Below are 20,446 nucleotides of genomic sequence, written 5' to 3' on the forward strand. Positions count from 1 at the left end.
GACTCTGTCGGCCGCCGCCATCTTGGGAGCTTGTCGTGTCGTCCGTGCGGGGAGCTGCTTTGACGCAGCCCCGCTCACCTTCAGCGAGGCGGACTGGCAGCCCTGAGCGTCGCAGTCATGCCGGCCGGACCCGTGCAGGCGGTGCCCCCGCCACCGCCCGCGGCCACCGAGCCCAAACAGGTACCGCGACCCCCGCACCTCTACCGGCAGCCCGATCCTTGGCCTGGGTCCTCCCCTCCGGTGCGGGCCCTCTTCACTTGTGCGGAGGAGGAAGCGGCCGCTTTACGAGGGCTTGGAGGGACTACAAGTCCCAGGAGGCAGCGCGCTTCCCGCTCTGCGCTCTCTTCTGGTAGCAAAAGAAGCGCTCTTGGAACAGTGGTTCTCAAAGTGTGGTCCGCGGACCAACAGCATCAGCATCACCTGGGAGTTAATTAGAAATGCCAGACCTAAATACTTATGCATTTTAACAAGATCTCAAGGTGATTGATTAAAGTTTGAGAAGCACTGATCCTGCCCATCCATAGGTTTTCTGTGGTTATTGGGCCCACCGTCGCCGTCCCCCACCGCCGCCTGCCCAGCCCGCCGGTTTTTGCCCAGTAATCCCTAGTTTTCCAACCTGTACGGTACGTTTTTGTTAATTCCCAGCATCTGCTTTAAGCTAAACACCATGCAAGGCTGGTGTTTAGAATGAATGAAACATACCTAGTTTAGGGAGGTCACAGTTCTAAGTGGGGAGGCATATAAGTGAACATTCTACAAATGGTTATTGTTTCGATCACCATAAATGATACCAGCCAGCCCTTAAATCAGCTGAGGGGGAAAGAGGTGTGTAAATAATTGCAGTATGTTGTGATAGGCCCTATAAGGATCAGGTACAAAAGAAACTAATCAACATTTCTTTGATGGTGTGAAGGGGAAATTAAAGTAGGTGAAACCCACATGAGTGATAGGTGAATTGCTTTTAAAAGGATGAATTAGTAGTTTGCCAGACAGGTGATTGGAAAGGTTAACAGCATCTTATATTCATTAAGCAAACGTTTACTGAGCACATATTGTATGGGGACCACTGCTTTGGGTTGGGAATATAGCAGAGTACACGACAAAAGAGGTTCATTTTAAGTACATCTATATCCTTGGCATTTTCCCAGTCACTTGGGGAAAAGTGAGGTAATACCAGATAATTACAAAGACACCAGGGTAGGGATCACCTGGTATCTCTGGTGGAGAGTAAATTAAAAAGTATTGTTGAAGTTTAGGAGTGGGAGAGTGGTAGCAAAAGATGCATTTTGGGGGCGGTTGAACTTCTCCTAGTACACAGTGGGGAGAAAAGGAGGAGTTTGAAGCTGGATAACTGACATCTGTGTTTCAGAAATTCATGTAGGCAGGTAGTGATGAGAATATATAGGAGTACAGTTACTCAAAAGATTCTGAGCGCCTGCCCTAGATCTGTTGGGGGTGGGGGTGGGACAGACTGGATGGGCAAACGCAAGTCACGCAATGACTGGTGGTGCAGGCTCTTCAGCTCAAGTGATGTGTTGGATTCCTGGTTCTGCCATTTGGGCTAGTTAAGCTTTACGTTCCTCGATTTTGTCACGGGTAAAATGAGGGTAATGAGTATTCACATCATGGGCCTCTGATAACGGCTGTGGAGTTAATATATTTAAAGTTTTTAGAAAGGTATATGGAACCTGCTGTGTGCTTGATAACTGTTACCATTGGATATGGAGGCCGAGGAAGGGAGAAGAGGGCCATGTTTCTGACTTGGATGACTGAGTGCGTGGTTGGCCGTTGATGAGGAAAGCGGTTTGAGAGGAAAAGTGCCCCGGAGCCGCTCAATCTAGAATTCTGTGACACATAACAGTGATCTGAGGCATCATTTTGGGTGGGGTTGTTCAGTCCCGAGGTGGTAGGGGAAGTAAAGGCCATAGTTGTGAGTGCCTGAGTACAGTGTGAATACTGTGGAGAATAGAAGTTTGGGAAACCCTAATATAGGGCAGGAGGTGAAACAGGAGCCAGGAGGGAAACTCGCTCAGGTGGAGTGGTGAGCAGGAAGGAAAGACACAGATAATGGGGCATGGGAGTTGAGTGGAGAGTTTTGTGAAGGAATGGTCACTGGTCACATGACCAGAAGCTGGCTATAGTTGGCTCTAGGCAGTCATGTTTGACTTTTGGAAGGGCACTTGAAATGGATGGGGACCAGATGGGAGGTGGGGAAGTGGGAATGGCAAGACTGCGGAAATTCAGGATATTTAGCTATCAGAGGAAGAGGGGGAGAGTGTAACAGCAGAAAAGAATATGAAGGCAGGGAAATGCTATCTTTTTTTTCCAGATGAGAGACTCACCCTTTGTTTACTAATGGAAAGAAGCTGGTGAAGAAAGAATATTGGAATTTATGGGACAGTTGATGTTGTGCATTTCAGTGGGGTTTCACAGAACATTTGAGCATTGAGTGGTGGTTAAGACAAGAATAGGTGCAGAGGGAAGGGGCATAAGGCACTGCCAGCAGAATTTCCCATCTTTATTTAGCAGTCATTAAATATTCCGTGCCAGGAACATCCCTGGGTAAAGACATGGCCTTCTGGATTCTGGAAGATGGTTTCTTAGAATGTGGTCAGATCCTTTCCCCTCTCCCCCAAATCTGAATCGTCTGGCCACTTGGTAAAAATCCACGTTCCTGGTGTCACAGACTGGCTAGCTTGTGAGAGTCAAGGAGGCTGCTCTTTCCACCGGTTCCCCAGGAGAGTCCCATGCGGGCACAGTGCAGTTAAGAGCCGGTTTTCTGGAGCAGAAGGTCCTAACTCAAGGAAAGTCCCTGGGAGAGAGTCCATGCTCTCAATGATTTTAGAGGAGTTTGACTTCAGTCCCCCATATCAGGAACCTCAAGACGTTATTTTCCTTTTCTTGTTTTCACAGCCCACAGAAGAAGAAGCTTCTTCGAAGGAGGATTCTACCCCCTCCAAGCCAGTGGTGGGAATTATTTATCCTCCTCCAGAAGTCAGGAATATCGTTGACAAGACTGCCAGCTTTGTGGCCAGGTAACATAGCTGCTTCTGCATTGTCAGCCTGGGCCCGTTAGCTCATCTAACACCACAGCATGCTGGTGAGGTGGGCCACGGTCAGGATTAGTGTCTCGGCATGGCATGGCAGTGACAGAATGTGAATCACACCCAGCCCCAGAAGCACCAGGAACCTGTGCTTCCAAAATAGGCCTGAGGAAGTGCCTGGAAAGCTGTTTTGTCAGGGAGAGTATTTGTGTCTGTGTTTGTGTCTGAGCTGCTGGCCGGAGGAAGACATAAAAAGGGAGTTGGTCATTCTCATTATGCAAGAACTGTGCTCCTCACAGCTTCCACTGACGCCTCTGCAGGATGGAATAAAATACGAGCTCAGAGTTCTTATGAGGCAGGAGAGAGGGAATGGGACTGAGTGCGGTCTTTGTGGATGACTTGGAAGTCAGTGCGAATTCATCTCATCCTTCCCCATCATGTTTTACACACATCTGCTCCTCAGATGGAATCCTCTGTGGCCGCTTGACTCCAAAGGTCAGCAGCCCCCCCCCCCCCCCCCCCCGCCCGAGTTAAAGTATTTTTTTGGCAGCCGGCAGGCCACATGCAGCCTATAGAGCTGTTGTTTTTCCTCATGATACATATTTTTTTAAAGATGTATTTATTAGAGAGGAAGGGAGGGAAAGGGTAGGGCAGAGGGAGAGAATTTTCAAGCAGACTCCCACTCAGCAGGGAGCCTGACACAGGCTTGATCCCGTGACCCATGAGATCATGACCTGAGCGGAAACCAAGGGTCAAACACTCAACCAATTGAAACACCCAGTCACCGTCACAATAATGTATTTTTGAATAAGTTGCTACCATTTAAAAATGAGGAGCTTGCACAGTAAATCTGGATTTCTGGCTTTTGTCAACAAACTGGACAACTCATTGCATGTAAGCAGCTGCCCACCTTGAACAGACCGCTGCCCTTGGTCAGGGCACATGTGCTCCAGAGGGCCTTGCCTTGATCCCAAGGCAGTATCCCCATCACAGTACATTTTAATAGAGGGTTTCTTCCTTCCCAGCCTCTTAATAAAGTGAAACATAGGTTACTCTGAGGCCTTTTACTTGTCAGGCTCCATGCGGATTCATAGCCTCACATTTCAAAGGCTTTGCTTAACCAGGATATTGCATTAAATCTGCTCTGTGCTTGGGGGAACAATGTTAGGTTCAGGGCAGTAAGTGTTTATGATAAATGTTCAACGTCTCATAGCAACGCTCATGCTTCTCTTTTTGCCCTGATAATTTTAAAAACAGAATAAATAGGAAAAGGGTGTTAGAGGAAGAATCACCACAGTCTCATTACCAGAATAGTTTCTACCAGCTGTTTTCACTTTCCTGTTTCCTTCTGGTCCTTGACGTCCTTTTTTAGACCCTTGTAATATTAGTACATACTTTCACATCCTGCTTTTCCCCTTTGTGCTGTGTTAGAAGCATTTTCTCCTGTTGCTCCACAGTCCTCTGCTGCTGCGCCATCCTCAACGCACCATGTTGAGGTGACAGGCCTCCCTTGACTTGGCTGTCTCCTCTCTCCTTTCCTCCAAGTTGTTTCCAGCATTTCAGTTTGGCACACAAAACTGTGGGGGAAATCTGAGCATTTTCTTTTCCTTCTAGATTGTCTTCTTAGAAGAAAATTCTGTGTGGCACATAACTGGCTTAAAGAGAATTTTTAAAGATTTTCTTAAACATTTTGCCAAGTAGCTTTCCAATAATTTTGTGCCAGCCTCTGCTGCCACAGAAATGAGTATCCAAGTTTTCTTAAAAATAAAAATGTATGCATCCATATTTTTAGATTTATTTTTGGCTTAGGTGATTGCCTTGTAGGCATTTTTAAGTATCTGTGGACTTGCTTTCGTTTACATTGCATTGGAGGGACAGACAAGCATCATCTCACTCTGGGATAAAGGAAGCATATGGGACCATCTTTCCACTTCTGTTGAATCTCACACATTGATTGATGGAGCATTCAGTTAAAATCACTGAGTATGTTTTTCCGAAAGAAGTTTTTTTTCCTCTCTAGGTTTGGTCTTTCCTACATTCTCCTGTCAAGAAGCTGAAGTGGAAATTACCCTTAAAAAGTCCCACCAGCTGCGTTGACTCAGAATCATGTCTTTTTGTGCTGAAATCTATTCCTTGTGTTAGAGAACATAATTCTAAAATTAACATTAAGTTAATTTAAAGGAAAAGAATAGCTTGGAATGAACATTCCTGCCTTCTCATTTTCTTTCAGATTATTCCCAGATGTGGTGAGGTTATGGCTTAGGAGGCAGTGATGGAGGAGACAAGCAGAGCGCCACCCCCCACCCTTTTTGAGCAGCCCTTTGTCTGCCCTGGGTGTTTGCTGGGCATGATGGCCTACTTTATCAGTACCTGAGTGTGTAGTTTGCATTATTTCAGAAGGTGGAAGGTGCTTCTTCCCCAAGCATGAGGTTCCAGTTGGACTCATACATTGCCTAATTAAGACCCCATGGTGTTATTCATGCTACAGAGTGTGACCAGAACTTGCAGAGGACCTAGCCTGGGTGTTGATGAGCACCACCATGGCACAGTTTGGTACGAAGGCTAATCTGTGGCACAGCATTGCCTGTACCCTGTCTCGCCCTCCAGCTAGCAAGGTCAGGGTGTGAAAGTCTCGAGAGTGTGAAGCTGCTATTGCCAGCAGCCCCTGGAACCATCTGTCCCTTGATATGTTCAGGGCATCTTTTCAGTGCGGGGCTCTGGCTGGAGGAGTGAGGGAAGAGGCCCCACAAACATCTTTTTTTAAGATTTTATTTATTTTAGAGAGAAAGTGTGTGTGTGTGTGTGTGAGAGAGAGAGAGAGAAAAGGAGGAGGGGCAGAGGGAGAGGGATAGAGAGAATCTGAAGCAGACTCTGCACTGAGTGGAGAGCCAGATACAGGGCTCGATCTCACAACCCTGAGATCATGCCCTGAGCCGAGATCATGCCCTGAGCCGAGATCATGCCCTGAGCTGAAATCAAGAGTTGGACGCTTAACTGACTGAACTGTCCAGGTGCCCCACCACAAACATCTAATACCCACATCATCTTTAGTGTTTATGGAACAGCCCTTTCTAGCCTTCATAGGAATAACAGCCCTTGCATTTCAGGCTGCTGTATGATTCCAAAAGACTTAGCCATCTCCTTAACTGATTTGATCTTCTGAGTTCTCCAGGGTAGAGAGAGAAGGTCGTATTAGCTGCATTTTACACATGGGAATTTGAGACAGAGAAGTTTGGACCCCTGACTTCTGGGGAGGGGAGAGGGGCTGGTGATTGAGTTCAGTCATCAATGACCAGTGATTTAATCAATCATTCCTGTGGCATGAAGTCTTCATTAAAAAAACCCTAACCAGAGTGATTCAGAGAGCTTCCATGTCGGTGAACAAGAACACATCAGAGAGGGTTCCAGGAGGCTGGTGTACCCCAGACTCTAGGGACAGAATCTCCTGTGCTCAGGACTCTACCAGACCTATCCCTGTGTGACTCTTCATCTGGCCGTTTGTTTTTATTCTTTAAAATATCCTTTTATAATAACCTGGTAATCTAGTAAGGAAGAAAAAAAAAAAGAGAGTGGAAGGTTTGGTAACTTGGTGAGTCAGAAGTGAACTCAAAACATGTATGTGTCCATATCTTATGTCTTTAAGTTTATTGTGCTTTTTGAGTGACACAGGTATTATATATGTTAGACACCCTTGAAATGTTACCATTGGGACTCCTTAAAATCAGGGTTCCCCAAATATCATGAGAGGGACTTTTTTTTTTTTTTAATCCTGCGGTATTTATCTATTTATTTATAAAGAATTTATTTATTTGACAGGGAGAGAAATAGCGAGAGAGAGCGCACAAGCAGGGGGAGCAGCAGAGGGAGAAGGAGAAGCAGGCTCCCTGCTGAGCAAGAAGGCTGATGTGGGGCTTGATCCCAGCACGCGGGTATCATGACCTGAGCCAAAGGCAGACACTTAACCCGTTAACTGAGCCACCCAGGTGCCCCAGTCCTGAGGTTTTTAAAGGCATGCAAAGACCTAGGGTATATGTGGGAAACTTTCTCAGTACGGGGAGAGATGGGAGATCTCCCTTCTAAAGCTCTCCTCTTGTCATGTGGATGTGCCGTATGCAGCAACACAGATCCGGGTCCTTGGAGAGCACAGTGTTTCTTTTGTGGGCCTCACCCAGTACTAAATGAGGTGATTCTAGGTGGTACTTGGACAAAGCATTACATGAAATTGTTTACACTTAGATGTTTTTTTCCAACCCTTGTGGTTACCCAAAGGACAAAGTGTCAGTTTAGTGCTAGAGTATCCTTAACACCACTGCAGCCCTCTGTCATCTCCCTTTTTAACTAAGAGAACTGGCCTTCATCTCAGCAAACTTGGAGCGAGACTTTAATGATACTACTTTATTTTCATTGTGTTTAATTTTATGTTTCCTTTTGTTAGTGTAAAGCTCTACTGATTTTTATGTGAAGTAGTAATACGTCTTCTTTTTAAACTGCATTTTAAAATAAATTTATTCAAAGAAAAAAGCAATGAGTTTAGATAGTTGTGGGATGGCAGGACTAGCAGAAGAGCTACAGGAGCAATAGAGGTCTGGGAGACCCTGTGGAGGCCTGGCCCAACCTTGGAGGAGGCGGAGGACTTTGGCCACTGACACTAGGAGCCTCGAGGAGGACCTCTGCTGCGCTCAGGCCTGGGCTAGCTTGAGTGGCAAGTGGTGGCAAGTAGGGGGCTTGAAGGGGCAGTGTTCTGCATTTAGGCAATTGTCAGGCTTGTGGTGTTAATTCTCTCTTTTCCTCCTTGTAGAAACGGACCTGAATTTGAAGCTAGGATACGACAGAATGAGATCAACAATCCCAAGTTTAACTTCTTGAACCCTAACGATCCTTACCATGCCTACTACCGCCACAAGGTCAGCGAATTCAAGGAGGGGAAGGCTCAGGAGCCCTCGGCCGCCATCCCCAAGGTCATGCAGCAGCAGCAGCAGGCCACCCAGCAGCAGCTGCCCCAGAAGGTTAGAGCCATCCCCTCCTTCATATCCCCAGGGCTGAGAGGGAAGGCAGGCCATGGAGGGGAGGGTAATGAGCTCTGCTGTCTAAACCTCACTACCAGCCAGGGAGAGATATGAGGTTTCTATCCACAGATGAAGACGCTGAGGCTCAGGTAGCAAAGTGCTGTGGCCTTTGATGTTTCTTGAGCACTGCTTGTCCAGCTCTGTGCTCAGTATTTTAGGAGTCTCATTGGCACCTCCCAGCAGCTCGTGAGGAGGACAGCAAAGTGACCATTTTACAGATGAGGAACCTGAGGCTTGGGGAAGTACGCTTGACCCAGGCCACAGGGTCAGCAATCCAGATTTTAGGCCCTTGGCCCTCCTCTTTGCCTTGTCCATGGAGCGAGGACAGTGCTGTGATGTGGCTTGTGGGCCCCTTGAGCCATCCCTCCCATCCATTTCACCTTCCTGGGGTCCCTCCATGTGGCCCGCCTTAATACCCTAATCTTCTCTAAGTCCATCACTAGGGACATTTAGGGTTATCAGTGAAGACAATAAGGGCTGGCACATTTTGCCTCCTGTATAGACCTAAGACTGGTCCCTTCTCTTTGCTGTATTCCTGGAGCATGGTGGCAAAGGCTACCTCCTGTTTTACAGTGGGAAATAAAGGTTGGAATAGATTTTGTGACCTTCCATTGTAGTTTACCACTTCTAGGGCCTCAGGCTACCCCAGTTTCCTCATTTGTAAAAGGGATTCACACTAGTAATTCTGTCCACCACATGGTTCGTGTGGAGGTCAGGCGTGGTAACAAATGTGGAAGTCCTCTGTCCAGTGGGTCCTCTGCAGACATGTAGGGCTGACTGTGTCCTTCATCCCCCTGGGGTGGGATTTAATAAGGCATGTGTTTGTCAGAATTTTTTCTGCCACCCGATTTTGGCCCTCGGTTTCATGGCCACAACAGAAATACAGAGGGGCATGGTTCTTGGTCCAAGCCATTCAGGGAGTGGAGGCCACAGTTGGCCAAGAAATCACTGCTCTTGTGAGTTAGGATTCTCTCACACTGTGGGCCAGTGGTGTGCAGGTGATTGGCAGAAATGTGGAGGCCTGTGCCATCCTGTCGGGAGTGTCTTCCTACCCTCTCTCGAGCCTCACATTCTCTCCGCGTCTTAGGTTCAAGCCCAGGTGATACAAGAGACCATCGTGCCGAAAGAGCCCCCTCCTGAGTTTGAGTTCATAGCAGACCCCCCCTCCATCTCAGCCTTTGACCTGGACGTGGTGAAGCTGACGGCTCAGTTTGTGGCCAGGAACGGCCGCCAGTTTCTGACCCAGTTGATGCAGAAGGAGCAACGTAACTACCAGTTTGACTTCCTCCGCCCGCAGCATAGCCTCTTCAACTACTTCACAAAGCTGGTGGAACAGTACACCAAGGTGCCTGGGCAGGACAGGGGCAGGGGTGCTGGGCCTAGGGCAGGAAGGCACTGTATCTACTTGTGTCTCTAAGAACTTGACTCGTCTGTGGGCCCTCGGGCAGAGGTTAAAAATTCCAGTTCAGTGTACAGTCTAGATTTTTTTTTTTAAGTAAAGATTTTATCTATCCTGATTTTATCTATCTGACGCAGAGAGAGAGGGAGGGAGAAAACAAGCACAGTCAGGGGGAGCAGTAGGCAGGGGAGAAGCCGGCTTTCCTCTGAGCAAGGAGCCCAGTGTGGGGCTCAGTCCCAGAACCCTGGGATCATCACCTGAGCTGAAGGCAGCTACTTAACTGATTGAGCCACCCAGGTGTCCCTAAAGTCTTGATTTCTATTCCATTCTGCCATTTAAATGTAGCATAGAATGCTGGGGGGGTTTTTTTGTTTGCTTCTTTGTTTGTTTTTAAGATTTTATTTACTTATTTAACAGAGAAAGAGATCACAAGTAGGCAGAGAGGCAGGCAGAGAGAGAGAGAGAAGCAGGCTCCCTTCTGAACTGAGAGCCTGATGTGGGGCTCAGTCCCAAGACCCTGAGACCATGACCTGAGCTGAAGGCAGAGGCTTAACCCACTGAGCTACCCAGGTGCCCCTAGACTGCTGATTTTAAAGAGCAGTGAAACGTGTGATTGATAACTGCCATTAGGATGGTGCTTGCTATGTGACAAGGCCAAGTGCTAGCTGCTTTGAAGTACATCAGAATGTTCAGTTGCCTAGCACGGGACCTGAGAAGAAGGAAGCCCTTAATAGTTGCCTTCTTTTGCCCAGTTTAATCATCATAAGAATCCAGGAAGTATTCCCCCTCCCCTTCCCCTTTTTCAAAAGCAGAGATAGGCTCAGAGAGTTGAAGTCCCTTACTCATGGTCTCTCAGCTAGTAAGTAGCTGCACTGACCCCAACAACTATGTTGTTCTTCACCCTAAAAAGTACCTTGGATTAGAAATATAATTTAAGTAAGCATTGGGAGACAGTGTAACTTAAGGAGATAGAGACAGTATTGTTGAAATATTTATATATGTAGCATTTTCTCATTTAATCTGTGGTAATTGATAAATTAGCCACTGCTGTATGTATTTTTATAGAAGAGGAAGTAGGCACAGAGAATTAATTTTGTCAGGGCTGAGCTGGGGACTTGAACTCTGGCATTTTCACTCTAGCCCCTAAGATCTGGGCCTCAGGGTCTGGAACAAGAAGATCTTAATTTCATGCTACATTGTTGTAATCAAGAATCTGGACAAGTGGGTATTAGTATTTAAAAACAGATTGTTAATTTCTTGCAAAGCACACTGATACAGATTTGCTAGTGGCTTGGGTTTTGGGGGTTTTTTGTTTTTTTTTTTTTTTGGTGCTTTTTCCCCCCCCCAACTTCTTGTGGCGGTTGCATTCTCTTTTTAGTTGCCTGGTTTGTACATCTGTTCTTGATATTTAGAAACAGCACATTAAAGATCTGGCTTGAAAGGACTGTAATAATTTACTTAGTTCATTCTAAGTATGTAACTAGAAAGAATTGTAAAAATGTGTGTATTTAGAAAATGATCAAGTAAAAAAATGGTAGAGTCATTAAAATAACAATCATGGAAAGCCAGAGGGTTAGTGTAATTAATTACACGGTAACAATTTTAAGGGAGCCCTGCCTTGATTTTACCTAGTGGACCACTTCCAGGGTTAAACGTCCCCAGATCCCTTTGTAGTCTGTTACTTTCCTATTATTCCTTTTCTCTCAGGACTTGGGTATTGACATTTAGTACTCTAACCTGAGGGCACTGGTGTCGGTCTCTAGTCATTGGAGACTCTAGGGCAGATTTATTTCTGAGGTAGAGGTCTAGGAATGATAGAGTAGGGCTGAGCCACTTTACCAATGATAAACTGTTGGGATTTATGCTGTTTTGAACAATGCCATCATTCATTGTCTCATCAACTATATATTCAGTGTCAGACTTTCTTTCAAATGCTGGAGATATAATAGTGAACAGAAGACAGAGAAATCTCTGTCTTTACAGAGTTTCTGGTCTGGTGAGGGGGGCGAAAAGCAAGTGCAATGTCAGTGGTTGTCCGATGGTAATAAATACTATGGAGAAACGGAAAGCAGGGGACAGAATGTGGGAGTTGGGATCTGTGGGCAGTAGTGTGGAGTAGGATCATCAGGTGAGCACGTGCGAAAGGGCCTGGTGGCATGTGCTCGAGGGTGGTAGCAGCCCCGTGTTGAGAGCAGCCAGGGCATGTGGACTGTACGCTGGGTGGTGGGTAGTGCTCTTTTGTGGATTTTCTTGCTCGTCCTTGCAGCTGCCTTTTACATTGACTGTGCCACCTTTAAGCAGTGATGTTACTGTTTATAGAAGACAGCCAAGTTACAGAGGTTAAGTGACTTGCCCAAAGTCACACAGCAAAGTGGAGCTGGGATTGGGACCTGGAACCCCATGCTTTTGCTTGTCCTGTGCCGTTCCACAAGCCCCGGGAAGCCCCCTCTTTGTCCTGGGTTGTGCTGCACTGACAGTTGCTTTAACTCTTCCCATGTTTCAGATCTTGATTCCTCCTAAAGGCTTATTTACAAAGCTCAAGAAAGAGGCTGAGAACCCCCGAGAAGTTTTGGACCAGGTAAACTAAATTATAACTAGTTACTTCAATGCAAGTGACCTTGTGTGGGTTGTTTCATATTTGGAAATGGGCTCCAGGGCGGGACCTTGTTGTGTTCTAGGCACAGGAGTGGTGGAAAGAAAGACCTTGTGGCCACAAAGGCTGAAGAATCCTGGGCTCTCTGCTCCCTTTCTGCTTTTCTTTCAGTTTTACTGGATCTTTCTCTTTTCTGCCCTTACTAGAAGCCAACTCCTGAACAGGTTTTCTGGCAACAGATGCCATTTGAAGCCCCACATTTTCAGAGTCGAGAGAAGGCCGGTTGGCACTGCCTGTTTTGGGTGGCTGCATGAAGGCTTTGTTTCTCAGGCTCTCAGACCGCTGCTTCTCTCATGGGTACTTGGTCAGACTTCCTGGGACAGAGCTTGCTGTTCTGTGAGCATCACGCCCCTTGCCAACTCAAGCAGAAAACTCTGAGGTTATAACAAATGGCTGTCCTTGAGGCCTAGACACAAGGTTTCTGTGGCATTTAGATTTTTTTTTTTTTCCTGTCTGGGCACTGGGCTTGACTGAAACCAAATGCAAATACCATAGTTTCCGCCAGGAAGTTGCCCTTGTGGGCCGAGCAGCTCCCTGTTCCAAAGGAGATGCTGGCTTGGGTGAAGGTGCTGGAGGGGTCAGACCCATCAGGAACAGACCCTGATTCAGCTTAGCATTGTGCCGTTTCCTATCTCCCCAGGTGTGTTACCGGGTGGAGTGGGCCAAGTTCCAGGAGCGAGAGAGGAAGAAGGAAGAGGAGGAAAAGGAGAAGGAGCGGGTGGCCTATGCGCAGATTGACTGGCATGATTTTGTGGTGGTGGAAACAGTGGACTTCCAACCCAATGAGCAAGGTAGGTCTGTGACTCCAGGTGGGAAGCCAGGAGCTTGGAACCATCTGGAATATCTCAGGTATACATCTCTTCCCACAGAGCACTATAGTCCCCCCAGAGGGTTTTATCTATCTGTTTTATCTCTGCTGCCAGAAGACTTCTGATTTGCCACATTGTCCCACTTAACCCAATTGAGCAAATGTGCCAGACCTTGGGTCTGGAGCTGGGAGAGCTTACAGTGTGTAGAGGGTAGATCAAGGGGCAGGCCTTTGATAAGGAGTGTCTGTGGAGGTCTCCTTTTGACTCTGGATTACCCCCTGCCAGGGAATTTCCCTCCCCCCACCACCCCAGAGGAGCTGGGGGCCCGAATTCTCATTCAGGAGCGCTACGAGAAGTTTGGGGAGAGTGAAGAGGTTGAGATGGAGGTCGAGTCTGATGAGGAGGACGAGAAACAGGAGAAGGCGGAGGAGCCTCCTTCGCAGTTGGACCAGGATACCCAAGTGCAAGACATGGACGAGGTATGCTTCTGGGAGGGCTTATAAGCCGGCCTTTCCCTCTGGAGCTTGGTATGGGGGTGCTCTTCACATTTCAGATCAGCTCCCTTGTGATCCTTAAGAGGAGGCGTGGGTCCCGAATAAGGCATGCTGGCTGAGCAGCTGCCCAGACCCAGGGAGCATAGAGCCTCTTTCCAGCTTGGGCAACAAAGATTCATTCATAGGCAAGGATCTGAAAGCTGTGCTGGCTCTGTTCTGTGACCTTCCCGGCTTCGCCCAGAGGCCCTGCTCCCTCCTGCCCCCATGCCAACTCTCAGTAAGGGAATACTTTGCACCACATGCTTTGATGCATTTGAACTTAGGCCCAAATGATCAGCAGTTCCCAGAGCTTTTCTTAGTGTAGCCTCTGCTTCCTTTCGGCCACCTCTACCCCTTCCCAGCAGGCATAGAGTCTTCAGAGCTAAGCAGCTCTCCTCCCCTTGGAAAGAATTTGTGTGTGAGAAGAATGGCTCCTGTGTCTGTGGGAATTGACTTTTTCTCTCCCTCCCAGCGTTCCTCCATGAGCAGCTACCATTGAGCGCTGACTTGCCCCCCACACCCCTCCCCAGCATGTTTAACTGCTCTTGGCCTCCTGGGACTGCCTGGTGCCAGCTGCTGGAAATGCCTGGGCGGAGTGTTAGCACCACGGCCCCCAGCACTCCCATTCATGTTGCGAGGAAGGAGCTTGGCCAGCTGCCGCCTGGCCTCGGCTGCCCCTGGAGGCTTAGCACATGGATGCTGGCTGGCAGGGACCTAGGCTCTTTGCCACCCTGAGAGCCGCCAGGGCTTAGCTGCAGGGAGGTGGCCTATTGGCTCTTTTCTGAGTCCTGCCATTGCTTTGCTTTTCAGGGTTCGGATGATGAAGAAGAAGGGCAGAAAGTGCCCCCACCCCCAGAGACACCCATGCCGCCTCCTCTGCCCCCAACTCCAGACCAGGTCATTGTTCGGAAGGATTATGACCCCAAAGGTAGGGTCTTCTTTCCTGCCCTCACATGTTCCTCAGTGCTGTCTGTTTCTAGGAGGGGGTGAGGTGGCATATCACCAAGGCATCGATAGCCCCTCTTTCGCAGGCCTGGTGATGGGGAACAGAGCTGAGTCATCTCTGGTGCCCAGGTGTCTTGCACAAGGCGGGCTACAGCATGGCACTAAATGGATGGGTCTCAGATGAGGGAGACACAAATAAAACCGTAGTCCCTTAACCCTGGCTGCTTCCCAGTGTTCTCATTCAGAAATCTCTTTCCTTTTAGCTTCCAAGCCCCTGCCTCCAGCCCCTGCTCCAGATGAGTATCTTGTGTCTCCAATCACGGGGGAGAAGATCCCCGCCAGCAAAATGCAGGAGCACATGCGCATCGGGCTTCTCGATCCCCGCTGGCTAGAGCAGCGAGATCGCTCCATCCGGGAGAAGCAGAGCGATGATGAAGTATATGCACCAGGTGAGGTGGGGTTCGCCCAGCCAGTCCAAACCCCTGCTCTTACTCAGCCCGGACCTACTTTGAGCCGTGGGAATCTCTGAAATGTGGTCAGTTTGTTTTAACCAAACAGAGCAACATCTGAGGTCAGACAGAAATTTGTGAGGATAGGTACAGCCTGTGATGCTACAAAAGAATTGCCCATTTTCCAGAAGCACTCTTCATAAGGCTCCTCCAAAGGCAGGCACCTGACATGGACGCCATCCCAGACATACCAGAGCCGGGGAAGTTGACCATCTTGGGGCTGTCTTAGAATGAGGGCTCTGCTGGCTGGAGCACCCTTAGTGCTTTGAAATGAGACACGATGGGAAGAAAACTGTCCCAGAGGCAGGAGAGTAAGCTTGTAGTCCTGATTGCCACTTGCCATGACACAGTCCTTGCAATTGCTTTTCTTAAGTCATGCGGTTGGACAAGCTCTAGCATACAGCCTTAGTGCTGGTTGGGCTTCCCCAGGCTCAGAGATGGGGCGTGCTATATTGGGACCCAGACTCAGCCTGCCCCATAGGACTAGCCTCTACTCTGCACCAGGAGAGTTGGGGCTCTCTGTTAGAAGGGCACCTGGTTTTAGTTTCCTTTCTGTCCCCTGCCTCCGTTCTGTGACTGCATCCAGGTCTGGATATTGAAAGCAGCTTGAAACAGTTGGCTGAGCGGCGTACTGACATCTTTGGTGTAGAAGAAACAGCCATCGGTAAGAAGATTGGTGAGGAAGAAATCCAGAAGCCAGAGGAAAAGGTGCAGTTCTGATGGATTCTAGTGCCTTCTCCACTCTCATAATCGTATACTTGAGCTGCATTTTAGGATCCCTGACAAGCTGTGGCTTTTCTTTCCCTTGCAGGTGACCTGGGACGGCCACTCGGGTAGCATGGCCCGGACCCAGCAGGCTGCCCAGGCCAACATTACCCTCCAGGAGCAGATCGAGGCCATCCATAAGGCCAAGGGCCTGGTGCCAGAGGATGATACCAAAGAGAAGATTGGCCCTAGCAAACCCAATGAACTTCCCCAGCAGCCACCACCTCCGTCTTCAGCCACCAACATTCCTAGCTCTGCCCCACCCATTACTTCCGTGCCCCGGCCACCCGCGGTAAGCCAGTAGCCACTTTGGGACTGATCTTGCAGAGCTTGGTTCTTGGGGTTGGACACTATTGGCTGAGAAGGACAGCTTTCTTATAGTGGGACCCAGGCACTGTTTGGGTCAAGTTGAGAGACAAAGAACTCTTTAATTATAAGTGGGAGCCTCTGGTCTGATCTTCCTCTGTGGGGGAGGATTGGAGCATGGGAGGGAGGGAGGCAAGAGGCAAATGTGAGAAGCAGGCTTAGGACAGAGAAGGGCTGCAGGGCTTAGCAGGTCTTCGAGGATCTCTGGCCCGTCTCCAGGAAGCTAAGTTGAGGTCAGCCTCTTTAGTGGGTTTTTTAGCATCTGCCACAAGCAGCTGGTTGAGTCCCAAGTGGAAAGAGTGTCACTCTGGGCCTCTCAGCATAATCCCTGTCAGAGTCTGGTTGTGAGCCTTCAGTCTCTCAGGGAACTCTGTCAGAGCTGTCTAGTCCCCATCGTCAAAGGCTGCAGAGGGCTAATCACCAGCCTTATTTGCCCTTGAGGTCCAGCTTTGGCTTTCTTTGACCTCTGGGTCCCTCCTCTTCTGCAGATGCCGCCTCCTGTCCGTACCACAGTTGTGTCTGCAGTACCTGTCATGCCTCGCCCCCCAATGGCATCAGTGGTCCGACTACCCCCGGGCTCAGTGATTGCCCCCATGCCGCCTATCATCCATGCGCCCAGGATCAACGTGGTGCCCATGCCTCCCTCGGCCCCTCCTATCATGGCACCCCGTCCACCCCCCATGATTGTGCCAACAGGTCAGTGTCTCTCGTGCCACCTTCCAGGCCGTTGGGTCAGGACTGTAGACTAAGAACTGCGAGCAGTGCAGTGGCTGGCGGTACTGCCCAGCTGTTACAACTGGGGGGCCAACCCAGAGGGGAGCCTTAGCTTCCCCACATGAGTGGTCCCTGAGCTACGAGCTGGGGAGCCACAGGTCCTGGGGGAGATGGGCTGACGTGGCAAAGCTGGGGTCTGTGCACCCAGGATGGTCAGGCTCCAGACAGGTGCAGAGGCCCAGTGATGCTTGCCTGTCAGCTGGCACCCAGTCTGTCTATCAGTCCTGCCCCTGCTGCCCCGTTTCCTGCTGGCTGCCAGACTCGGTGAGGAGTGACCCTTCACACTTTCGACTGGGAAAAGTGGGAAACCTTTGCAATCTCCCCTCATCCTTTACCAGCCCTGAGTCCCAGGGCCTTCCTCCCACTCACGCAACCACTTACTCTTGTCCTTGCAGCATTTGTGCCCGCTCCACCTGTGGCCCCTGTCCCAGCTCCAGCCCCAATGCCCCCTGTCCACCCTCCGCCTCCCATGGAGGATGAGCCTGCCTCCAAAAAACTGAAGACAGAAGACAGCCTCGTGCCTGAAGAGGAGTTCCTGCGCAGAAACAAGGTCAGTGATACCAGAGTGCCAGCCATGGTCATAATGCCCAGCTGGGGGGGTCCGGTCCCGCTGTGGTTCCACATTCCCTGCCCCACCATGTTCCGCTCCCACTCCTCTGGCTTTAGGGGCCTGAGTCAGATATTGGAGGCCTGGAAGGGCTTCTGAGCGCCCAGTGGATGCGTAGTTAACAGTGAAAGGAACAGGCTGAGTAGGTGGTCCCTCTGGTGTGAATTCTTGTGGAGACCAGCAGACAGGACTTGAGTATGAACGGGGCCCTGGACACTGAAAGAAAGCCTGGGTGTAGTTCTTAATTTCTTTGTGGCCTCCTCCTCTGGCTGCAGCCCTTTGGAGTTCCCCCTGTTGTGGGAATTCTGTTGGGATACTAGAAATAAGGGAAATCCTGGTGCTTCCAGAGCCTAGGGAGTCTGTCGGCATCTAGTGAGGAGGCAGAAGCAGTCCTAGCCCCACTCCCCCAGTCCATTTGACCCGAGCTTTTTTTTCCCCCTTTCCGGTAGCACTTCCCATTTTCTCAGTACCAGCTGAAGTGCCAAAGTGAGCTACGCATTTTGTGGGCCCGTGTCTTCTCAGTGCTTACAGCAGTACCGTGCAGCTGTTGGGATCACTTGCTTTATAAACTTGGTGTTAAGGCTTAGTGAGACCTGGTTAGAGGAGTTGGGAGCCCAGGTTTTCTGACTTTGCAGTTTATATGCTCTCTGTCTCTGGTGCTTCTGGTGCTTTTACAGGGCATTTTCTTAACACTTTGTCAGTTCTAGACGCACTAGGGGGCACGGTAGAGACCATTTTAAGGAAAAGAAACCATTTTAAAGAAAAGAAAAAACGGGAAGTGAGTTGTGCCATGTCACTAGTGCTGTTAGTGAATTGGGCCAGGGTCCAAGAGGCCAGATGGACAGGTGACATTGTTTATGTTGGCCCAGGAATAGGAAACCATAGTTTCTGATGGGCTCAGGGTTCCCCGGGCATAATTGCCATGTCCTGTTTTGTAGGGTCCAGTGTCCATCAAAGTCCAAGTGCCCAACATGCAGGATAAGACTGAATGGAAACTGAACGGACAGGTGCTGGTCTTCACACTCCCGCTCACAGACCAGGTATGATTTGCTGCTGTTAAGTGGCATCAGGTGCAGGGGATCCAAGGAGTCGTGTGGGGGGGTGCGCAGGTCAGCTTCCTTCAGCGGACCTTAGCAAGGAGTTGAATGACCTCCGTCCCACAGGTCTCTGTCATCAAGGTGAAGATTCACGAAGCCACGGGTATGCCTGCAGGGAAACAGAAGCTGCAGTATGAGGTGAGTCGGACGTTGGTGGTCCTGCCCCTTGGGTCTTAACACCTCTGCCATCCCAGAAACTAAATCCCTTGTGGAATCAAAGGAGTGGAGAGACATGTGGGGGCAGCCATGTGAATCTGTTCTAGAAGCAGTGATGCTGGCTGGGAGTACCAGGGCAAGTTAGCCTGACATGGTGAGGCTTGGGGTGGCTGGGTCATGTTATAGCCTTGTGTGGAGCCCCAGAAACCTTTATGCCTCAGTGACTAGGGTGGGCATCTGGGGACAAGACTTGGAATGCTGTGGTGGGTTTCTGGCCCAGTGGTGGAGCCATCCCAGCCAGTGTGGTCTGGGGTAGCCTGGCTTTGTGCAGGGACGCAGAAGTGATAGTCCAGCTCCACCTGGTGCATACCCAGCCACATGGGGCTGCTTTATTCTCCCTCTCAGGACTTTGACAAATCGCTACTCTGAGCCTCAGTCTCAGACTCTTGGATTGATCTCAGAAAGGTCTTCAGATTTGAGGGTCAGAATTCCATGGGGTTTGGTCTGGGCCACCTTCTTGGGAAGTTGACAAAGAGGGAGAGCATGGGTTGCTAGGAGAGAAGGAAAGCAGAGCATTCTCGGGGAACTGGAGACCTTCGGTCCTCCCTGTGCCAACCCTACCCACATGCCCTGCCATTGCCCTGTCTTCTCTCAGGCCCCTGTATTCACTGAGTTCAGAGGGAATAGATGTTGGGAGTTACAAAACTACACTGTTCAAGGCCAGGTTGCCCCCACGCTAAAGCACATCGTCTGTTTTCCAGGGCATTTTCATCAAGGATTCCAACTCATTGGCTTATTACAACATGGCCAACGGCGCCATCATCCACCTGGCCCTCAAGGAGAGAGGCGGGCGGAAGAAGTAGAGAAGAGAAACTTGCTGTCAGGTCTCAGCCACTGCCGTTTTTGCCTCTTCCTGTCTCCCACTGTCCTGCTCTCTGCCCCAGTCCCAGGAGACCCTGCCTTGTACACTTGTTTCCCTCTTACTGAGTTTGGAAATTCAAATTGTCCTGCCAAGTTTTCTTACCCCATCCCTTCTCTACATTGATAAGGGAGAGCTTTCAAAGCTAGTCTCTTCCCTAGTGGTCTCTGGAATCCCTTTGTGTTTGAGTCTTGATTTGAGGGGATTCATTTCTTTAGGTGGCACATTAGGAGATGTGAATGCAGAAATGTGCTGTGGGATAGTGTCATAGAACCAAGTAGCACCTGGCTGATGAGAGTATGGTTGTTGTCATTATTAATCATTTTGTATAATCCCTTTGTGTTTGAGTCCTGATTTGAGGGGATTCATTTCTTTAGGTAGCGCATTAGAAGATACGAACCCAGAAATGTCCTGTGGGATAGTGTCATAGTCCCAAGTAGCACCTGACTGATAGAGTATGGTTGTTCTCATTATCAATTATTTTGTATCTTGCCATGGGTTGTCTAATAAACCTCTTGTATCCTTCTTGTGAAATCAGTGTTGTAAGACTTGTCCCTTGGCCACCTGTGCTCTGTCCAGACCCAAGGCAGTGGGAACATGGCACAGTACGTTGTGTCTTCTCTTCTACTCTGAGAATGTTGGAGTTGTTTTTTGTTTTTTTTTTTTAAGATTTTATTTGAGAGAGCACAAGCGGAGGAGGGGGGCAGGGAAGGGGCAGAGGGAGAGGGAGAAGCTGACTCCCCATGGAACAGGGAGTCCACTGTGGGGCTTACTCTCAGGACCCTGAGATCATGGCCCGAGCTG

The 20,446-nt window shown here is 49.3% G+C and overlaps 1 protein-coding gene across 1 annotated transcript; it reads left to right on the forward strand.

The window, feature by feature from the left end:
• On the forward strand, positions 1 to 20,176 carry SF3A1 (splicing factor 3a subunit 1). Its single transcript, XM_032309289.1, has 16 exons — positions 1 to 180; positions 2,914 to 3,035; positions 7,843 to 8,050; positions 9,198 to 9,455; positions 12,013 to 12,087; positions 12,803 to 12,953; positions 13,257 to 13,450; positions 14,315 to 14,432; positions 14,713 to 14,898; positions 15,545 to 15,666; positions 15,770 to 16,015; positions 16,578 to 16,785; positions 17,259 to 17,413; positions 18,409 to 18,510; positions 18,634 to 18,705; positions 19,485 to 20,176. Exons 1-16 carry the CDS (start codon positions 118 to 120, stop codon positions 19,584 to 19,586), a joined length of 2,382 nt encoding a protein of 793 aa, XP_032165180.1. The 5' UTR covers positions 1 to 117; the 3' UTR covers positions 19,587 to 20,176.
• The last annotated feature ends 270 nt before the right edge of the window (positions 20,177 to 20,446 follow it).

Source organism: Mustela erminea, chromosome 13 (assembly GCF_009829155.1).
Source record: "Mustela erminea isolate mMusErm1 chromosome 13, mMusErm1.Pri, whole genome shotgun sequence".
In the NCBI taxonomy this organism is placed as follows: Eukaryota; Metazoa; Chordata; class Mammalia; order Carnivora; family Mustelidae; genus Mustela; species Mustela erminea.

Coding starts and splice junctions, on each gene's coding strand:
- SF3A1 (XM_032309289.1), top strand. CDS start 118: ATGCCGGCCGGACCCGTGCAGGCGGTGCCCCCGCCACCGCCCGCGGCC. Junction 12,088..12,802: donor CCCGAGAAGTTTTGGACCAG/GTAAACTAAATT, acceptor CTATCTCCCCAG/GTGTGTTACCGGGTGGAGTG. Junction 13,451..14,314: donor AAGTGCAAGACATGGACGAG/GTATGCTTCTGG, acceptor TTTGCTTTTCAG/GGTTCGGATGATGAAGAAGA.